The following is a 16,486-nucleotide window of genomic DNA, read 5'->3' as shown; positions in this document are numbered from 1 at the left end:
GGATATGACGTCACTTCGTGGTTTCCCAGAGTCCCCGGTACGTCTGTTTCCTGTCCCCGCTTGCTCCATCTTTTTGCCGTCGACTGGCAGCGAAGTGCGGGGCATTTGGGGCTTTCGGTTTCGACCAGGATTCGAGTATCTGGAAGTGGAATCCTTTAAAATTTTTGGAGGGAACTGGCTACAGGATTTGGCAGGGAGAAAGATACTGGGTTCCCATCTCGGCATAACTCCCCTAACCTTCCCCCTCTTCCCTTAAACTTCTTTCCCTTTGCAGTTCCTTGCTGTATTCCCACTATTCTTTGTTCTCGGCGTCCTGAGAAGCTTTGCAGTGACTAAATGCAGGGAGTGGGCTCTAGTCTCCAGTTAAATTGCGAAGCTTTAGGTCTGCAGAAGGAAACGAACCTGATCTCCCCGCCCCAGGGCGAAATGGGTGACTGCACGTTAATCCCATCTTTTAAAAAGGCTGATTTTTGCCTTCGGGGCGTGTCTAAAATCCAGTCATTTTGCCTTTACACTCTTCTCAACGCCTCCAGCCACTTCTGCTATCGCTGATGCCCAGTCTCTGGTCCCTGGCTTCCAGTTCCCTTTGATAGTAGAACTATATACTGTGCCCGATGTGCAAATCTAGACCCCGACTTCGCCAAGAGCTTGAAAATGTTGGCCACGGTTATTAGGCTTGGTTACTCTAGGATCGTTTATCCTTTACCTACTTTTAGATAAGTGTGTTAGCTATAGATTTAAATGAAGTAAAAGATCTTTACAATTTAAGCAGTTTTATTTCAAATTCTCCAAGAGACCCATGGTATTTTTTTGTGTTTATTCATCTGTGAATAAAAGATCTGTGAATAACATTTTATACAAATCTTGAGCGATTATCTTACAAACATGTCCAGAATTCGTAATTCTTTACAAAAACAAAACAAAACAGACTTAAGGAAGCAGCTTCAGATGGGAGGGATAAAAATAAGACTCCCATTCCTGAAGTAAATGGCTCCTCACAGAGGGATAAACACTCAATTCCCAGTTACTGATTGTTCCCTCAGGGTGGGAGTGTCAGAAGAGACCAAATGGGGAAATGTCTGGTAAAAGTCCCACCGGGGTAAGCTGCTTAATAAACTTTTTTTTCTTTTTTAAAGACAAGGGCTCAGTTCTATTTTATGGACCCACATCTGTAGTAATTGTATTATACAGCACCCATTTTACATGTTGTCTGTTTCAGATCCATCCACACACACCTGAATGGGTTGTAATGACAATACTGTACAAGTAAGTAAGTTGTATCATAACACAACAATGTTTTAAGTTTGAATATTTTTTATGCAGTTAAAGCCATCAGCAGGAGTTGAAGAAAACAAACTGACACTTGCTATAGCATTTATCAATTAAAATTACACCATGGCTGACAAATTTCTCTTTCAAATCACTGCTACTACTTTAGATATTAAAAGTTGGGGTGATAATGTGGTGTGTGCCCAGGAAATGTCCATATTCTGAGTCCAATTTAGAGAAAAAGCCCAACATTTCTAAAAGAACCAAGAAGAGAGTCTCAGCTGAACACGTGTAGCATGATGTCCTGTATCCTCAGAGCTGCAAGTTGGCTCTGGCACACTTCAGCTTAAAAAACAAAACAAAAAAAAAAACCCTTTTCCAATAGCTATAATCCCACAGAGCCCAATTTTCTATCTGTAGGAATAACCAGCTTTGTGTTAAAAAATGAATAGTCCTGGCTTCAGTTTATTTAAACTCTCTGAATTCCACTTTCTTCATCAGTGAAATGAGAGATGCGAACAGTTGATTTAAAGACTAAATTAAAGATGACATACACACACATACCATTCATGGCCCAAGATGGACCCTGAAAAAGAAGGTAGTTTTCATGCCCTTGAGACAAAATTTTCCTCTTAGCTATATATTTTTTCTCTTTGGCCATGTCACACAGCACGTGGGATCTTAGCTCTCTGACCAGAGATGAAACTGTGTACCCTGCAGTGGAAGTGTGGAGTCTTATGCACTGCACCACCAGGGAAGTCCCCCTTTTAGCTATAATTTCCCAGTGTTTAATGTTGATACATGAGGGACAAGCTACCCAAGTGCCATACAATGTGGAAGGAATGTTGTAGGGTGTCTATAAGATACTCAACAACAGTGTTAATAAATAGGACTTCCATGTGAGATTCCCCTAGCTTTAAACACTTCCCCCCCCACCCCCGCCCCTAAAAAAAGAGATGAGTATATTCCTTAAACAGCCCATAGGTTTAAAGCTGCCATGGAATTTCAGTGATGAGAATTATGTGTGAAGGGCTTGTGTTGTCTACTTATATCATGCCTCCCTAGTACCTTAAATGCAGCACTTTTCTCGCTGTGCTCATCTTTGAGCTGTTTTTAAAAATGCAACACCATGTCCTTCTCTTGTATAAAAGATAAGTGCCTTCATTGGCTAAACTCAAAACACAAAGAATGAGCCAAGACTCAAAAGGCCACTTGAAAAAATCTGGAGGCAGACAAAATAAAGGAAGTATAGGCTCCAGACTACTCCCAACAATTCTCCAGTGATTCTACAGCAGCAGCAGGAGAATACTCCAAGAACCTGGCCCACTCTGTAACCTTTCAACATTCTGTAGAATACTTCAGGGCACCCTGATTCTTGGAAAAATAGTTTCTTTGGCACTTTCTGTTCTATCCAGGATGGAGGCAGTCAAGATTTCATTTCTTCTGCAGAAATTTCATTTTACTTCCTAAAGGAAAAAAAGAGTGAACTCTCATTAGTTCATTTTTATTTAGGATACATTATTTGATGCAAGGGATTAAACCTAGTCATTCAGAACAGCCCAGGAGTAAGCTGCCATCTCAAGTTATCAGTTGATGTGTTTAACCACCAAAAAACCCAAACCAAACATACACACACAGAACCTCCAAACGTCTAATTGTAGACATAGAAGGAAACTCAGACATCATCTAATTCCGCCATTTTCAAATCTGACTGCAGGTTAAAAATCACTTTTCCTGTTCTCCAGAGATTTCCTGGAGCCTGGTGAGGGGTGGGAGTGGGTTTTATTAATTGTTTTTTTGCTGCACCTTGCAGCCTGCAGTGTGGGATCTTAGTTTCCCAAGAAGGGAGTGAATCATGCCAATTGCAGTGGAAGCTCCAAGTCCTAACCATAGGACCTCCAGGGAATTCCCTGAAGTTTCATTTATGTTCTCCAGAGTATAATATTGTAGTCACAGTTGAAAACCACTGATCTAATCTAACACTGTGGTATAAAGATGAAGTAACAGCCCTAGGCATAATTTGAAGTGTAAAATTCAGAGACTCGCAGGAAATCTTTTGTTTCAGATGCCCACTGAACCAGGTATTTAGTTTTTTTTTTTGAACCAGGTATTTTTAACCTGGAGTGCATGGATGGGCTTCAAGGGGGTCCATGAACACCCTAAAAGTAAATGCAAAATGTGTTTATATGCTCTAAGGGTATTCTTCTGGAAAAAGGTGCAGTTTTAAATAAGATTCTCCATGGGCTATGGCCTAGAAAAGATGAATAACTATGATATGCAAAATTCTTATATCATGAGGAAGTTTCATCTGATGAAAACAGTCCCATGGAAAACTCTGATGGAGAATCCAAATCTCTGAGAGTCTTGTCATTCTCCAAACACTGTGGAAATAGGGTCATGATTTCTGGTCACTGTATGTGAGGTTATGTTGTTGATGTGATGGTAAAGCTTTTGTGATGAGGCATGCTTACACAAAAGTTTGTTATCTTATTTTTTTTTTAACTATATTTATCTAATAATAATAGGAAAACACAGCAACTTACCAAGACTTCGCAAAATTCTATTCACTCCACTGGGCTCAGACTCAGGAATTGTTTCCAAATACTGGAGCGCCCGGACCTCAAACAAACCTACAAAGAAAACTCATGCTGTTCAAACTGTCATACACTCAAGACTGAAAATCAACTGAATAAAACTCTGTGCTCATTACCAGTGTACTTCTGGAGCTAAAACAATATCACAAAATAAAATTTTTCCCATAATAAACAACTGATCGTGAGTCCTTGTAGCCTTATGTTATTTTTTGTTTATATTATTTTCAAATCTTTCAAGTGCTCACTAAATACAGAGGGAGACCTTTATGATGAAACTGACCTTTCACCCCACTTTTCCGAAGCTCTCGGTCCTGGATGAATCCTGCAAACATCTGAGTTTCCATGAAGAGATCCAGGAAGTGGCGTACACTTCGGGAGGTGTGAGATTTACGAAATGGCTCCCTTTGGAATACACGCTCCCCACGCTCAGTGACAGTCATGCTCAAAGAATAATGTCCCACCAGCTCCACAAAAAACCTGACAAATGCTTCGGACACCAGAGAATTGAGTGTCACATCTTCTGCAAAATGAAAGAAAAAAAAAAAGGGGGGAAAAATCCCCTAAGTTTTGTGTTTATAGGGACACTGGCTCTGGTTATAAAAGTGACCTTATGAATCATAGATTAAAGGGCAGAGAATAAATGTAGGAATCCTCATTCTCAGCTTTCTTGCCCTCTTCATGACCTGAAAAATAGCAAATGGCTTATATCCTTACCTTCACTGTCTTCCCACACATACTGTGGTCTGCACATCTGTAATTTCCCTGGAACTGCTCTTTCAAAGACCACCAGTGAGAACCAGCTGAGTTTAATCTACTCTTCAGTTTTTACCCTCCTTAAAACTTCATGCTGCACTTGTGCTGCCCTCATTCTCATTCCTTCTGTGTCCCACAATTTGATGCTCCTCCTGAGTCCTCTCCTGCCTTTATGACCAAACGTTTGTTTTACTCTTGACTCTTCTTCCTCTTCCGGGGATTGGTCTTTGGACCCCTTCTCTTCAACATTCCTTTCCTTAGAGAGCTAACTGGCATGGATAGAGAGCTGACCTTCTTTGTCAGTAATTCTCAACCTCAGATCTCCAGTCCTGATATTTCACAAAAATTCACCTTCCACACTTTCAGGCTACATATTAGGTGATCATCAACTGGCTGTCCCATTAGTATTTATATTCCTTTTGTCTAAAAGTCACCATCTAGGGAATTTCCTGGCAGTCTAGTGGTCAGGACTCTGTGCTCTCATTGCCCAGGGCACGGGTTTGATCCCTGGTCTGGGAACTAAGACACTACAAGCCGCAAGGCTCAGCCAAAAGAAAAAAAAAATCACAATCTCAGGTCCTTTCAGGAAATTGGTAGACTATGAATCACATAAATAAACAATGCATGTGAAAACCAAATTCATTATATTTCTCCACCAAATCAGTTTCTCACTCAACTTTCTCATTTCATATTGTATGATGATTATTCCATAATAAATAATAATTTAATGAGTGGTTTTACAAATGTAGTAATAATCAGTGAGGCAGACATATCATTTCCCTTTTACAGCTGAGGAAAATCAAGCTCAAATCAAAGACATTCTCAGGTTACCTCACCCAGTACCAGAGAGAAGCTGCAGGACTCCCAAGTCGGGTGACTCTTAACCACTGTAATCTAGCACAATGTGTTGCCCTCCAGGTTCCAGGCTCAAACCCCAGGATCAACTTAGACTCCTCCTTTTCCCTCTCATATCAAAATAGTATTGTTTTCCCCTCACAGTGTCTCTTGCTCTTTCCCATGGGCTGACTGGGAATCTGGGACTGAGGTTTAATCAGATTTCTACCATGAAACAGCTGTATAAAAGTGGGCAACTTGTTTGACCTCTCACGGCCTCTCTCTCTGTATCTGCATAATGAGGTGGCTGATAGGCAGTTTCTAAGGTCTCTCCTAGCACTGCATCTTTTTAAGTTTTTTATTTTATACTGGAGTACAGCCAATCAGCACTGTTGTGACAGTTTCAGTGCACAGCAAAGTGCCTCAGCCATACACACGTGTGTATCCATTCTCCCCCGAACCCCTCTCTTGACATTACATTTTTAAGTTATTTATTTATTTGGCTGTGGGGGGTCTTAGTTGTGGCATGTGCGATGTAGTTCCCTGACCAGAGGCTGAACCTGGGCCCCCTCTATTGGGAGCGCGGAGTCTTAGCCTTGGGACTACCAGGGAAGTCCTTATGTTTTTATTCTAATCTAGATTTCCATTATATTTTGTTCAACAGACTTTCTTCTCATCTGTTTTTTTTCTGCAACTGAGAATCCATCACTGCTTTTATGGTCAACACTTCTGCCCCACTCTCTCATCCCTTCCAGTTATTGTCCCTTCCCTCCTCCAGTTTACAGCAAAAAATTTCTTGAAGATTTGTTTATACTTAGGGAGTCCCTGTGGCTCAGCAGTAAAGAATCGCCTGCCAATGCAGGAGATTTGGGTTTAATCTCTCGGTTGGGACAATCTCCTGGAGAAGGAGATGGCAACCCACTCCAGTATTCTTGTCTGGAGAATCCCCATGGAACGAGGAGCCTGGTGGGCTACAGTCCATAGGGTCACAAAGAGTAGGACACAACTTAGCGACTAAACCACCCACTTTTTTACACCTAATTCCCCTTCTTTTAAAAATCATGCTTTTCAATATCTTATCTCCCATTCTTTGTTTCTCTTTTAATGTATATACATCATACATTCTTTTATACGCATGAATATTTCACAAGCCCAGCAGTGAAATGACCACACAAATGCCCACCATCAAGCTTAGAACAGAACATCACGTGTATCTCTGAAGTTCTCTGTGTGATGCCCTCTCAGTGATGTTCTTCCCCTACTTTCCAATAGAGGGTGACCGTCATTTGGAATTTTGGTTTTTCATTTACTTTACATACTCTTACTACACACATGCAACCCCAGCAACATATTGTTAGGTTCTGTATGTCTTTGGACATTATATAAAACATTATATTCTACGGAAACTTATTATTTTATTCAGTGTGTGTGTATGTTTAAACTAATCTTTTTAAAAAATGTTTTTTATTTTTGGCTGCGCTGCGTTTTTGTTTCTGCACAGAGGCGTTCTCTAGTTGCGATGAGTGGGGGCTACTCTCTAGTTGCGGTGTGCGGGCTTCTCACTGCAATGGCTTCTCTTATTGCAGAGCGCGGGCTCTAGGGTGTGCAGTCTTCAGTAGTTGTGGCCGATAGGTTTAGTTGATCCACAGCTTGTGGAATCTTCTGGGACCAGGGATCGAACCGGTGTCCCTGCATTGGCAGGCAGACTCTTAATCACTGGGAAGTCCTCAGTGTATGTTTTTAACATTCATTTTTAATGCTATATTCTCTTGTCAGTGGACATTTAGGTTGTTTTTAGTTTTCGCTATCACATACAATACCACTACAAAAATTACTGTACTTGTTTCCTTGTTATCATGTGCAAGCGATCTCTTGTGTATATATTTAAAATGGAATTCTTGGGTTGTAGGATATATACACCTTTAACATTATTAGATGATGCCAAATTGTTTTTCCAAAGGTATTGAATTAATTTAAACATTCTTATCAATACTTGATATTGTCAGACTTTTAAAATTTTTACCAATAAGATAGATATAAAATGGTATCTCAGCGTGGTTTTAATTTACGTTTTCCTGATTTTGATGAGGTTGTGTTTGATGATGTGGCCTTTCATGTTTCCTCTTCTATGAAATGATTGTTCATATATTTCCCCCATTTTTCTCTTGGGTTGATCATCTTTTTACTTTTAACTTGGAGGAATTTTTAAAACTAAGGTCTAGATACTATTCCTTTGTTAGTTATATTTGTTGAAAATGTCTTCATTTAGTTTATACCTTGTTTTTTATTCCTTTTCCATGGTGTCCCTTGATGAACAGAAAATTTCAAAATTTAACATAGTCAGGGACCTTCCTGGGTGGTCCAGTGGCTAAGACTCCATGCTCCCAATGCAGGGGGCCTGAGTTTGATCCCAGGTCCAGGAACTGGAACCCAACAGGCGGCTGCAACTAAAAAAGATCTCATATGCCACAAAAAGATTCCACGTGCTACAACTAAAAAGAAAAAAAAAAAAAAAATCCCACATGCTGCAACTAAAGACCCAATGCAGCCAAATAAATAAATAGTCAGTATTTTTTAAATTAGCAGAGTCAAATTAACCAATCTCATCCTTTACAGTCTGTGCTCTTTGTGCCACATTTCAGAAATCCATTATTGTCCCCAAACAAAATATTCTCTATAATTTTCTAAACATTTTTAATGTTTTACTTGTAACATTTAAGTCTTTAATTTATTGGAATTAATTCTGTGTATAACATGGAGTACAGATCCATCTCTGTTTCTTTTCATGTGGAACACCAGTTGCCCTAAAATTGTTTATTGAATGGATCATTCTTCTCCCACTGCTATTCAGTGCTGGTGGTGACAGACAAATCAAGTTTCCTTAGGCATGTGCATTCTCTGTTCTTCCCATTTTTATTGCTCTATTTGCTTATTTCTGAACCCAAACCAAGTAATCTTAATTACTGTGATCTTATAGTTAATCTTGATGTTCTGTAGGGCAAGCTCGTCACATCTTGATCTTTTTCAGGAGTGTCTTAGCTATTCTTGGCCTTTTGCACTTCCACTAAAATTTTACAAAAAGATGAAGGTCATTCTAGTTTTCTCTTGAACTTTCCTGTGTCTCACTTTCTTCCCACCATTTCATTGAATCTGCTGTTACCAAGGTCTCCAGATTCCCATTGTAAAATCCACTGGTCAGTTCTCAGTTTTCATATTATTGGCCTCTTTGCAGCATTAAATATAACTGTTTACTCTTTCCTTCATGGAATACTTTCTTCACTCAGCTTCTGCAATCCATACTCCTATGTTTCGACCTACTTCACTAGCTGCTCCTTTTAGTCTCCTTTGCTGGATTCTTCTCTTCCCAACTGCCAAAAGTTGTAAATTCAAGCACGTCATTCCCAACCAGGGCTCAATCCTTAAATCATTTAAATTTTCTACTTATACTCACTCTATTGGGTTATCTCATCTGGTTTCTCAGATTTAAAATAGCAATGTATGTCTCTAGTCTAAACCTTTCCTCTGAATCTCAAATTCTTGTATATAAATGCCTACTTGATATCTCCAGCTGAATGTCTGCCAGATATTAGATAGGTATCCAATAGGTAGCTCAAGGGGCTTCCCTGATAGCTCAGTTGGTAAAGAATCCACCTGCAATGCAGAAGACCCCGGTTTGATTCCTAGCTACCCACTCCAGTATTCTTGGGCTTCCCTTGTGGCTCAGCTGGTAAAGAATCTGCCTGCAATGCAGTAGGCCTGGGTTGGATCCCTGGGTTGGGAAGATGAAACTGTTAAGAGAATGATATAAATCTCTCTGAAATTATGGGCTTCCCTGATAGCTCAGTTGGTAAAGAATCCACCTGCAATAAAGGAGACCCCGGTTTGATTTGTTCAATTCCTGGGTCAGGATGATCTGCTGAAGAAGAGATAGGCTATCTTCTCTAATATTCTTGGGCTTCCTTTGTGGCTCAGCTGGTAAAGAATCCACCTGAAACACGGGAGACCTGGGTTCGATCCCTGGGTTGAGACGATCCCCTGGAGAAGGGGAAGGCTACCCAATCCAGTATTCTGGCCTGGAAAATTCCACGGACTGTATAGTCCATGGGGTCGCAAAGAATCAGACACAACTGAGCGACTTTCAGGTATCTCAAGCTTAATGTTCAAAACTGAACTTTTAGTTACTCCTCTAAACTTGTTCCTTCTCTAACAGCCTTTGAGTTCTCATCTGTAAAATGGGGATTAAATAATAATACCTGCTTCATACAGATATTACGAGGATCAAGTAAGATGTATGCTAAGTGCTTAAAACAATGCCTGGCATACAGTAAGCAACCCAATAAATATTATTCATCTTTTCATTCAACAAATACTTACTGAGTACCTATTTAGTGAATGCTGTTCAAAGTATTGGAAATAGAAAACAAATAGACAGTCACTGTTCTCATAGAACTTACATTCTAGCACATCAGATGGTGATGAAGGCCATGGAGAAAAATTAAGTCATGAAGGAGGACAAGAAGTGCTAAGGGAATGGGAACAATTTTAAACAGGACAGTCAGGAAAAGCCTCACTAAGAAAGTGACATTTGAGCATGGACCTACAAGAACAAAGAGCAGGAGCCATGTGCCTAAGGGAATAGCATTCCATACATGGAACTGAGCAAGTGCCAAAGTCCTGAAATAGAAGGGGACTTGGCACATCGAGGGTGAGCAAGGAAGCTGACTGTCAGCTTATGAAGGCACAGGCAATCTCATACTATTTTTGTATATGCTTTGGCAGGATGCTGGGCATTTGGTTTTTACTGTCTTGACCTTAAACTCTCAGCCACTTGTCTCATACCTTGTGAAAAATTCTGCTCCTGAGCCAATATTTCATTTCGTTCTTCCAAAATCTGTATCAGGGCAGCTTGTAGTTTAGGTGGTAGAATTTCATCTTCATCAGATACCTTAAGAGAAGAAAACTGAGATTTTCATGTGCTTTGAGAGAGAAAGTCTCAAACTTAGGGCCCTATTAAAGTCCCCCAAGTTCCACAGGTGGCTTTGTATGTATTTCGGCTAAAAAGAGTCTGTCTGAAGCTTCCTTCCCTACATTGAACAGAATCCATGATGTTTATGGTTAGTCGCTCAGTCGTGTCTGACTCTTTATGACCCTGTGGGCTATAGCCTGCTAGGCTCCTCTGTCCATGGGATTCTCCAGGCAAGAGTACTACAGTAGGTAGCCATTCCCTTCTCTAGGGGATCTTTCCAACCCAGGGATTAAACCCTGGTCTCCTGCACTGCAGGCAGATTCTTTACCATCTGAGCCACCAGGGAACATCTTAATTAAATTTAAGAAAAATAAATATGTCTTATAAGACTCTTTGGAAGTTTCCATACCAAATAGTTCTCATTTCCAAGTCTTATGATACATTACAAAGATCATTCCCAAATAAATGGTGCTTCAAATGTGATGAGCTGATTGATTACGAAAAAAGAAAGTCTCGGGAAACATTCTTTTCACCCTGTGTTCAGTGCTCACAAACCTATATACAGGTTACATACAGAGGGTTGCTCTAAGGCTTTTCTAATTCTCCTCTTCACTGTTCAGAATAAGTGACCATTTCTTTTTTGCACCCACTGTATCTTGTGCAAATTTCAAACATATATAATTTCTAAAACTTTATGGCTATATCTACTCTCTCTGCCCCTTTAAACTGTAAGGCCTGAGGGATCAAGCTGAGTGTCTTACTCATCTTTAGTTTCTGACTGACTAGAAGAATATCCAGAAATAATCGGTGTTGAATGCTTGTTAAATTTAATTAAATTAGAGGCCTATACATCAACCCATAAGACTTGAAGGGAGGGTTACCTCTTTTGAGAATGACATTTAATCTGTTTCCTCCTTCCTTAAATTGAGACAGACAGCTATGAACCCAAGACAAATTTTTCAGGTCAATCTTGTATGACTGGCCACAGTGTTCAAGTCAAGTGTGTGTGTAGGAACTATAGGTCTTACCTGAGTCACCTTCTCTAAGTACTTTCACATATTTTCTGGCCAATTATCCCCAAACATTATGTAATCATCTCCTTTGTCACTCACCTCCTGTAAAAACTTGTCTGCACAGAGATCAACTATCAGCACCTATGGAATAAAGGAGCCAGACAAGTTAAACCTGAGACATTCAGAGAGAAATACATTAGGCATTGTTAGATCAGGAATAATGCTTTGATTCTTTCATGCAATGGGAATAGTTTTAAATAAACTTAAAGGGTTTTTTGGTTTTGTTTTTAGTTGAAATATAACTGACTTAAATTTAAGTTTCCAGCATATAAAGTGATTGGATATTGTTATGCATTAACTTAAAGTTTTAGCCCATTTAAAAGCTAACTCATCAACACTAGTAAAAAATATTTCAAGTTAAAAAAAAAAAATGATGGTGGCACACCTAGAGATTAAAAGAGACTAAAAAAACCACACCAACCAAATACAGTGCATAGACTTTATTTGGGACCTAATTCAAGCTGTTAAAAATTTATGAAATAATTAGAGATCTGAGTATTGAATTTTTCTGATATTAAGAAACTGTTATTAAATTTTTTAGGTATGATAATGGTATTGTGATTATGTTGAAATGATCTTAGGCTTAGAGATTTATATTATAATATTTAGAATTATGAAATAACATCAGGATATGCTTCAAAATATTATGGGAGAGAGGTAGTACAATTAGCATAAACTTTATAAGTATTTAAGGAGGGTTATTAATTTTACTTTTTTCATTTTTACATATGTTTAAAATTTCCATAGTAACAAGTTAAAAAATAGGTTATTACCCAAATTAGAAATGTTTCCATACACTAACAATAAAGTATCTGACAAATAAATTAAGAAAACAACTTCAACTACATCAAAAAGAATAAAATACCTAGGAATAAATTTAAACAAGGAGGTAAAACATATCTATGCTGAAAACTATAAGATACTGGTAAGAGGAACTGAACAATACACAAATAAATGGAAAGATATTCTGTGCTCATGGAGTGGAAGAATCAATATTGTTAAAAAGTTTGTATTACCCAAAGCAATCTACAGAGTCAATGCAACTGCTAGCAAAATTTCAATGGCAATTTTCACAGAAATAGAACAATTCTAAAATTTCTGTGGAACCACAAAAGACTCCAAATAGCCAAAGCAATCTTATGAAAGAAGAATAAAGGTAGAGGCCATCATACTTCCTCACTTCAAACTATATTACAAAGCTATAGGAATCAAAACAGTGCAGTACTAGTATAAAACAGACACATAGCTTCATGGAACAGAATACAGGGTTCAAAAATAAACCTCACAAACAGCCGATTAGCTTATGACAATGGAGCCAAGAATACACAACAGGGAAAGGACAATCTCTTCAATAAATGGTTACAGGAAAATTAGCAGCATGCCAAAACATAAAATTGGATCTCTATCTTATACCATACATAAAATCAACTCCAAAAAAAAAATCAACTCAAAATGAATTAATGACTTAAACATAAGACCTGAAATCATGAAACTCATAGAAAACATAGTGGGGTAGCATCTTTACATTGGTCTTGGCAATGATTTTTTGGATTTGACACCAAAAGCAAAGGTAACAAAAGCAAAAATAAGCAGGTGGGACTACATCAAACTAAAAAGCTTCTGCAGAGCAAAGGAAACCATCAGTGAAATAAAAAGAAAACCTACAGAATGGGAGAAAATACCTGAAAATCACATACTGGATAAGGGGTTAATATCCAAAACAGATAAAGAACTCATACAACTCAACAGCAAAAAAAGAAACCCCAAAGAATCCTGTTTAAAAACAGGTGGAGGAAAAAAAAACAAAAAATAGGCAGAGGAATTGAATAGACATTATTCCAAAGAAGGCACACAGATGACTAATAAACATATGAAAAGGTACTCCACATCAAAGAAATGCAGACCAAAAAACCATAATGTGATATTATCACCTGTTAGAATGATTATTAATAAAAGACAAGAGATAACAGATACTGGCAAGAATGTAGAGAAAAGGAAATTATTGTGTACTCTTTATGGAAATGTAAATTGGTTCTGCCACTCTGGAAACAGTAAAGAGGTTCCTCAAAAAATTAAAAATAGAACCAGTGCATAATTTAGCAATGCCACTTCTGGGCATGTATCCAAAGTCACTATTTTGAAGAACAGCTGCACCCCCATGTTCACTGCACCATTATTTACAACAGCCATAACAATGAAACAACCTAACTGTCCATTAACAGATGACTAGATAAAGATGTGGTACATATATACAATGGAATATTATTCAGCTATAAAAAGAAGAAAATCTTGCCAGTGGTAACAATGTGGATGCTAAGTGAAATAAGTCAAGCAGAGAAAGACAAATCCCATATAATCTCACTTACATGTGGAATCTAAAACAACCGAATTCATAGATACAGAGAACAGATTGGTGGTTGCCAGAGATGGGTTGGAAGATAGATAAAATGTGTGTAGGGAATCAAAAGGCACGAATTTCCAGTTACAAGGTAAGTAAGTGCTGGATATGTAATGTACAGCATGGTGACTACAGTTAACAATACTATATTGTATATTTGAAACTTGCTAAGAGACCATCTTAAAAGTTGTTATCACAAGAAAAAATTTTTTCTAACTATGTTAGGTGATGGATATTAACTAAATTTACTGTGGGAATCATTTTGAAATATATGCACGTGTGTGTGTGTACTAAGTCGTTTCAGTCATGTCTGACTATTTGTGACCCCATGGACTGTAGCCTGCCAGGCTCCTCTGTCCATGGGATTCTCCAGGCAAGAATACTGGAGTGGGTTGCCATGCCCTCCTCCAGGGGATCATCCTGACCCAGGGATCAAACCCATGTCTCTTATGCCTACTGCATTGGTAGGTGGGTTCTTTATCACTAGTGTCACCAAGGAAGCCCTCAAATAAATGCAGGTATCATATCATTATGTTGTACACTGAAACTAATACAGTGTTATATGTAAATCATTTCTCAATAAAATTGGAGGGGGGAGGTTATCCCATCAGTGTAATAGAGAAGAAGAGTTTTTTCAATAAGTGTACTGGGATGGTAGGCTATCCACATTAAAAAAAATGAAATGATCCCTACCTCCTTTCTTTTTTTTTTTTTAATTTGGTCACATGCACAGCTTGTGAGATCTTAGTTCCCCAACCAGGGACTGAACCGACATCCTCAGCAGTGCAAGTGCTGAGTCCTAATCACGGACTGCCAGGAAATCCCCCCTACCTCCTATTATATACAAAAAAATAAAATAAAAAATCAATCCCCAGGCTTAAGAGCCAAAAATTAAAGGCATAATAATAAAGCTTCCAGGAGCTAACACAGGAGGCTATTTCCATGATGCTAATATTAAGAAAAACTTAAGCAGTTCACACACACACACACACACACACACACACTAACCATAGGGGAAAAAAAAAAGATTGACAATTCTGGACACATTAAAATTAAGAACATTTCCATATTTAAAAAAAAATCTTTTTGGAGAACGAAAAGGCAAACCACAAAGGAGTTCACATTCAAAGTATGAAAAGGCCTCTTACAAATCAGTGAAAGTAAATAATTCAGTAGAAGGATAGCCTATGAATTTTACGAAAGATGACACTCAAATGGCTAATAAACATATAGAAAGATGCTCACCCTCAACCATAATCAAGGAATACTAATAAAACCAAAATAAAATACAACTATCTGATAAAATAAATGATATGAAGTGATCACAACAAGGGCTGACAAGGAGCAACAGGAACTCTCATCCACTGCTGGAGGAAGTTTAACTTTGGAAAAGCTTGACTTACTAGAGTTGAAGATATGTTTGCTCTATGACCCAGCAATTCCATTTCCAAATATTTGCCCATAAAACTGCATGCACATATGTACCAAGGGTCATGAACAAGAATATTTATAGCAGCATTATTAATAATAACCCCAAAGTAGAAACAACTCAAATGTCCATCAACTATAGAATGGATGAGAACACTGCAGTACATTCACACAATGGATTACCATTCACAATCAGAATGATCAAACTACTGATAAACTCATCAACGTGGGTGAATCTTAAAGATATAATGTTGCTTGAAAGTAGCCAGACTAAGAAAAAAAAGAAAAGAAAAATATTGCTGTATGAATCCATTTATATCAAGTTTAAAACCAGGCAAAACTGAACTATATTGTCTAGGGAATACATGCCTAGGATGTTAAGTTATAAAGAAAAACAAGAAAATGAGCATCAAAAAAATCAAGATAATAGTTACCTTTTGCAAGGAGTGGGGAAGAGAACAGTGATTAGAGGAAAGCATGATGGGGGACTTCCCTGGCAGTGCAGGGGTTAAGATGCTGAGCTCCCAATGCAGGGGCAGAGGTTTGACCCCTAGTCAGGGAACTAAGATCCCACATGCCACACAGTGTGGCCAAACAATAAGTAAGAATAATTTTTTAAAAATTGAAGAAAAACACCAATACAGTATACTAACGCATATATATGGAATTTAGAAAGATGGTAACAATAACCCTATATGCGAGACAGTAAAAGAGACACAGATGTAAAGAACAGTCTTTTAGACTGTGGGAGAGGGCGAGGGTGGGATGATTTGAGAGAATGGCACTGAAACACATATATTATCATATATGAAACAGATCGCCAGTCCAGGTTCGATGCATGAGACGGGGTGCTCGGGGCGGGTGCACTGGGATGACCCAGAGGGATGGGATGGGGAGGGAGGTGGCAGGGGGGTTCTGGATGGGGAACACATGTACACCCGTGGCAGATTCATGTCAACGTATGGTAAAACCACTACAATATTGTAAAGTAATTAGCCTCCAATTAAAATAAATAAGTTTATATTAAAAAAAATTTTAAAGCAAGAAAAAGAAGGCATGATGAGGACTTTGTTTCCATGGCTGTAATGTCTCTATTCTATTCCAGTGTTGGTTACCATTAGCACTCACTTTGTGATAATTAACTGAGCTGTACATTTTGTTTTGGGAACTT

The 16,486-nt window shown here is 38.4% G+C and overlaps 1 protein-coding gene across 5 annotated transcripts in view; it reads right to left on the bottom strand.

Moving 5' to 3' along the window:
• Positions 1 to 756: 756 nt before the first annotated feature.
• The window catches only part of DENND2C (DENN domain containing 2C), an 87,202-nt gene continuing 71,472 nt past the window's right edge, over positions 757 to 16,486 (bottom strand). For 4 of the 5 annotated variants that reach the window (XM_065906543.1, XM_065906569.1, XM_065906552.1 and 1 more), the window contains exons 15-19: positions 11,529 to 11,570; positions 10,290 to 10,395; positions 4,144 to 4,383; positions 3,813 to 3,899; positions 757 to 2,735 (exon numbers count right to left, since the gene is read on the bottom strand). In XM_065906543.1, coding sequence (XP_065762615.1) covers positions 2,704 to 2,735; positions 3,813 to 3,899; positions 4,144 to 4,383; positions 10,290 to 10,395; positions 11,529 to 11,570 — 507 coding nt within the window. In that variant the 3' untranslated portion in view covers positions 757 to 2,703. The remainder of the gene's footprint in view (positions 2,736 to 3,812; positions 3,900 to 4,143; positions 4,384 to 10,289; positions 10,396 to 11,528; positions 11,571 to 16,486) is intronic. The other variant, XM_065906577.1, reaches the window with a different exon arrangement.

Source organism: Muntiacus reevesi, chromosome 1 (assembly GCF_963930625.1).
Source record: "Muntiacus reevesi chromosome 1, mMunRee1.1, whole genome shotgun sequence".
Classification (NCBI taxonomy): Eukaryota; Metazoa; Chordata; class Mammalia; order Artiodactyla; family Cervidae; genus Muntiacus; species Muntiacus reevesi.
The sequence above is the reverse complement of the archived record's forward strand: the minus strand, read 5'-3'. Positions and strand labels throughout refer to the sequence as shown.